This window comes from Helobdella robusta, assembly GCF_000326865.2.
Source record: "Helobdella robusta unplaced genomic scaffold HELROscaffold_86, whole genome shotgun sequence".
Taxonomy (NCBI): Eukaryota; Metazoa; Annelida; class Clitellata; order Rhynchobdellida; family Glossiphoniidae; genus Helobdella; species Helobdella robusta.
Window position 1 is genome coordinate 350,001 of NW_008705495.1, and position 5,000 is coordinate 355,000.

Here is a 5,000-nt window from a genome sequence, read left to right on the forward strand (position 1 = left end):
GGTGGGCAGTGGTGGGCGTCAGCACGTTTTAGATGGTGGTCTCATGATGATTTACATATGATGATGGTGGTGTAGGAAGAATCAGCTCGTTGGCTGTTCGACAGACACTCTGAAATTCGGATGGCATTTTGTGTGCCGACCAGATGGTGGTGGTCGGTGCAATGGAAAGTACAGTAACGACGATTTTTGAAGTAAGGTTTAGTTTCGTTTTTTATTTTTCTCATTCGTTCATTTTATCACTCAACCTTTTAAATTATTCTTTTATTAATTGATTTGTTAATTCATTCTATTCATTAATTGAATCATTGATTTATTAATTCATTCATTCATTCACTCATTCATTCAACCAATTATTCAGTTAATCATTTATTCGATCGTTCCTCTGTTTCTTGATTTACTAATACGCTAATAAAAAAATGTCTACAGAATGATGAGAGGTGGGCTGTGGTGGGCGTCAGCACGTTTCAGATGGAGGTCTCATGATGATCGTTCCGATGACAATTCAAAGCTAACAACCACGACGGTTTTTGAAGTATGATTTAGTTTCTTTTTTTTATTTTTCTCATTCATTCATTCATTTTATCACCATCTTTCAATTTATTCCTCAATTAATTTATTCATTGATTCATTCATTAAATCATTGGTTGATTAATTAATTAGTTAATTTATTCATTCAACCAATCGTTCAATCATTCAGTTAATCATTTATTCGTTTGTTCGTTTGTTTCTTGATTTACTACTTCGCTAATTAATAAAAACTTGCCTACAGAATGATGAGAGGTGGGCTGTGGTGGGCGTCAGCACGTTTCAGATGGTGGTCCATGATGATCGTTCCGATGACAAATGGAAGATAATGTTAAAGGTAAATTTGTTTTTGTCTCATTGCACCTTTGAAAGTACTCGAATTTGAACAAAGATTGAGTGTTATCTCAAAAAGATAAGTTGCCTATTTTTTCCAATTGCTTGTTTTTTATTTTAGTGAATTAATTTTCTTTTCAATTTATTTTTCAGTATCTGGTCAAATTCATTCCATCGATGCGTGTCAGATGATGGTCGGTGCAATGGAGGTTCGTCGGTAGTGAGTGAAGTTTCTGGAGAGTGCGCGCCCGCACATTTACATACACACACACACATCAATACAACACATACATACACAACATCCATTCATTCCGTGTCGTTGTTGTTGTGTTTCTCTTCAACTTTTTATTTTCTTTACCGTGAACCGGACTTTAATTTAATTCATAGGTAAGTTAGGGACTGAGATGAGTTAAACAATTGTAGGTAGGCTAAGGCTTAACATTAGTTTAAAAGCTTCAAGTAAAATAAAAACGCTAAAATATGTTAAATAAAATACTTGAAACATCAAAAACGAGAAATACAAATTTGTAGGTAAGTGAGTTGAGTCAATGTTTATAAGTAAGCTAGGGCCCTGAGAGTAATTTAATTATAGGTAGGTGACTGACTACTAATCTTGCGACTTCTTACTAGTTTTGTGTGATGTGTTTGTTTTCGCTTCACAACACCACACCAACAAAACTACATTTCATTCTCGTCGTCGCCTTAAATTGTACCTTTTTGAACAATCTTTTTAATAATGTCTATTTATTTATTCATTAAATGTTGACTGGTTTCTAGTTTTTTTTAAATTGGTTATATAATTTTTGAATATTTCTTGATTTACTTTGTATATATGCATGTATAAATTATTTCTGTTTAGTATGTTGATTTAGTCATTATGATATGTTGTGAACTGTTCTTACTAAATGTTCATGTTACGTGGTTTATTATCCTTCGAGAACTTCTAAGGAGTGTGTATGATAATAATAATAATGGAGAATAATTATTTTTATCGGTCGATATTTTGTTATATTTGTTTATTTAAAATACTAATTTAAAAAAAAATTGACATTTTAAAATTTTAATTAACCGTCACTTTTTATTTTTGAATGAATTCAAATAAAAGCAACTACTGTTATTTTCTTTCTTTACTAAAATCTCGAAATTGTTTGTAGATCTGTACGGTTAACTGTTTGTTCGAGTTTGAACAGGCCTTGCAAATTTTTTTTATTTATTTTTGTTTTTATTTTTGTTTATTTGGTTCATTCAATTTAGTTGATTGATTGATCGGTTGATTGATCGGTTGGTTGATTGATTGATTGACTGACAGACTGGCTGGCTGAATTACTACAATGTTTTAAGCATATTAAATCAAGTAAATATTTCATATACCTTGCTCGTTAAAATCCATGCAACTTCGTAAGCCAACAATCCAAGCACGACAAATAGCCCGACCGATAGATCGAATTGATCGATTAGTCCTATTATTCTAGTTATGTGATTTGGAGCAAGGGGAGACATTACTGAAAATAATTAAAAGTTGAAAAAATTGAGGTTCTTTGCATATCCCTGCTTCAACCCATAAGAAGGTGTTGTATGCTGGTAAATAGGCCTCCCCTTGGTATCTTCTGCCTTTATTATACATATAAATTTAATCTTTCTGAATGATTTTAATGACTTTATGTTGCAAGAAAACAATAAAACTTCAATTTAATAGTAAAAAAAGTTGAAAATATTATCACGTGATGGTAACAAACGCCACCACGTGACGAAACAGAAAATGGAAACTTGAAATTCTGGCATCCTCTCAATGCATCTCAAAAAATACGACCCGAACAAGAACTTGTTAGATTCATCTGGTCCCGAAATCATGATGTCAAAGGTCGAAGGGTTAAAGGTCAACGTCGTTTCCTGGCTTATGTCTGGGTTGGGCTGGCTGTTAAGGTCGCTTGTTGTTTCTTATAATCAATCTCTTTCGAATCGCGGAGTCAATGTTTGAAGAATAAAATTATTTCGTACCAATTGACGAACGAACCAATAAACAACCTTTTAAAGCAGAGCTGGGCGAACTTTCTGTTGTGAGGGCCGCACTATGAGCTATAGTTTGCCCACCCTTGTTTTAAAAGAACCTTTATATGGCAAGAACATCAAAATGTTGCAATTTAGACCATGTGCTGTGATTATACAATTATAAAGAACATCAAAATGTTGCCATTTGTTGAAACTTGAAAAAAAAGCGAGGGAGAGAGGGAGACAGAGAGAGAGGGGAGAGAGAGAGAGAGAGAGAGAGAAAGCCACGAGCGTAATAAAAATTTATGTTAATTTTTTTAATAATATTTTTTACGAGATAACGCATAATGAGTTTTACTAAAGATTCATTCATTTACTTATTATAAATTTTTATTCGTATTAGAAAAATAATTATTTTTTTTAAATAAGAAGTAATATATTTTTTTCCAAAAAGTGTGTTATGCGTTTTTTTTCATATTTTTATTTTCTTTTGAAAAAAAAAATCTCTTCTTTGTTGCAATAAAAATATCATGCATTTGCGAATGAAAAACGATTCTCGCCTGCCGATAAACTGACGGATGGAGGATTGAATGGATAAGTGAAAGATGGTTAGACGGAGGAATGGATAGATAGATGAGAGGATGAATGAATGAATGAATGAATGAATGAATGAATGAATGAATAAATGAATGAATATGAATGAATGGACGGATGGATAGGTGAATGGTTGGTTGTTTTTGTTGTTGTTTTCATAATTATTGAGGCGTTGTTTTTTCTGCGCGTACCATCTTGTGATATTTAAGGCTCTCTCTTTCTCTCTATTTTTCTCTCTCTCTCTCTTTTCCTTTGTCTCTTCCTCTCTTGTTTATTCTTTCTTCTTCGTTCAATCCATTTTTCTTTCATTCGATCATTTATTTTTTTCCTTTGACATAATTTATTGCTTCTCTTGTAAGAAGTTTGTCTTCCAATGCAGATCATAAAGATGAACCGCTAATGAATGAATGAATAAATGAAGTGAATGATTGAATGAATGAATGATCAAATGAATGTATGAATGAGTGAATGATCGAATGAATGGTTAGACGTATTGATTGGCTGATTAACCCCTGTTGTAAGATTGATTTTCACTAAATCATTATTAGACAGGTATTTATAACGTAATTTATTTCAAAATGATTGGGGCATTCTGAAGCAACTCGACTCCCTTACTCTCGATGAATACATTTCGAATTTCAGTTCGTAGGCACGTTTTAACAATGCAAAACATTTAATAAATCCCTTCAAGCAAACTTAGCGAAAACAAAAAGTAAACCAGACAAACTCAAACTCCTCGCCACATCGTATAGGAACCCATAAACACATCCCTCTCACAACACACTTACGATAACAAATATTCATACATAAAAGGCATCTATTTACAAATATAGAAATCATTAGACACACCCCAACAACACACACACACGTACATACAGACACACAACTACACAAAAGCGCACATACGAACACACGCAGCAAAACAAACTACCATCAGCGGTCTTGTTTTTCTTGTTTTTCGTGCAGATTTCGCCTGTCTGGTGCATTTTAAGAAAAGATTTTACGATCATCAAAGAAGGAATTAGGCGAGGTTGAGATGCGATAACGAGCTTCTGAAGGAACTCTCAGAACAAAGAATGAAAAAATATGAGAAGCCAAAATAATTAAGAAAAGAGCAACTGAGAATAATTTTTTTTATTATAATAAATTACTGTATAATAAGATAATAATGATATTACTACTGCCACTACTACTACTACTACTACTACTACGACTACTGCTACTTGCTACCACAACTACTACTAATGCTGCAAATATTAATAATAATAATAACAACAGCTAAAATAAAACAAATAAAAAATAGGAAATTACAAGAACAAAGTTTCTTTTGTAGGGCATAAAAAAATGATAGTATTAATAATTATTTTATTAATAAAAGTATTATTATTATTATTATTATTATTATTAATAGTAGTAGTAGTAATAGTAGTAGTAGTAGTAGTAGTAGTAGTAGTAGTAGTAGTAGTAGTAGTAGTAGTAGTAGTAGTAGTAGTAGTAGTAGTAGTAGTAGTAGTAGTAGTAATGATAGTCGTAGTAGTCGTTGCAGTAGTAACAGCAGT

General features: G+C 32.3%; 1 protein-coding gene across 1 annotated transcript in view; it reads left to right on the forward strand.

Annotated features, from left to right (window-relative positions):
- HELRODRAFT_182442 (hypothetical protein) overlaps positions 1 to 4,476 on the forward strand; it is a gene marked incomplete at both ends in the record, with an annotated part of 4,782 nt that extends 306 nt beyond the window's left edge. The window contains 4 exons of the mRNA XM_009032704.1: positions 1,012 to 1,067; positions 1,390 to 1,393; positions 2,615 to 2,781; positions 4,360 to 4,476. Of these exons, the coding sequence (XP_009030952.1) occupies positions 1,012 to 1,067; positions 1,390 to 1,393; positions 2,615 to 2,781; positions 4,360 to 4,476 (344 nt within the window). The remainder of the gene's footprint in view (positions 1 to 1,011; positions 1,068 to 1,389; positions 1,394 to 2,614; positions 2,782 to 4,359) is intronic.
- Positions 4,477 to 5,000: the final 524 nt, after the last annotated feature.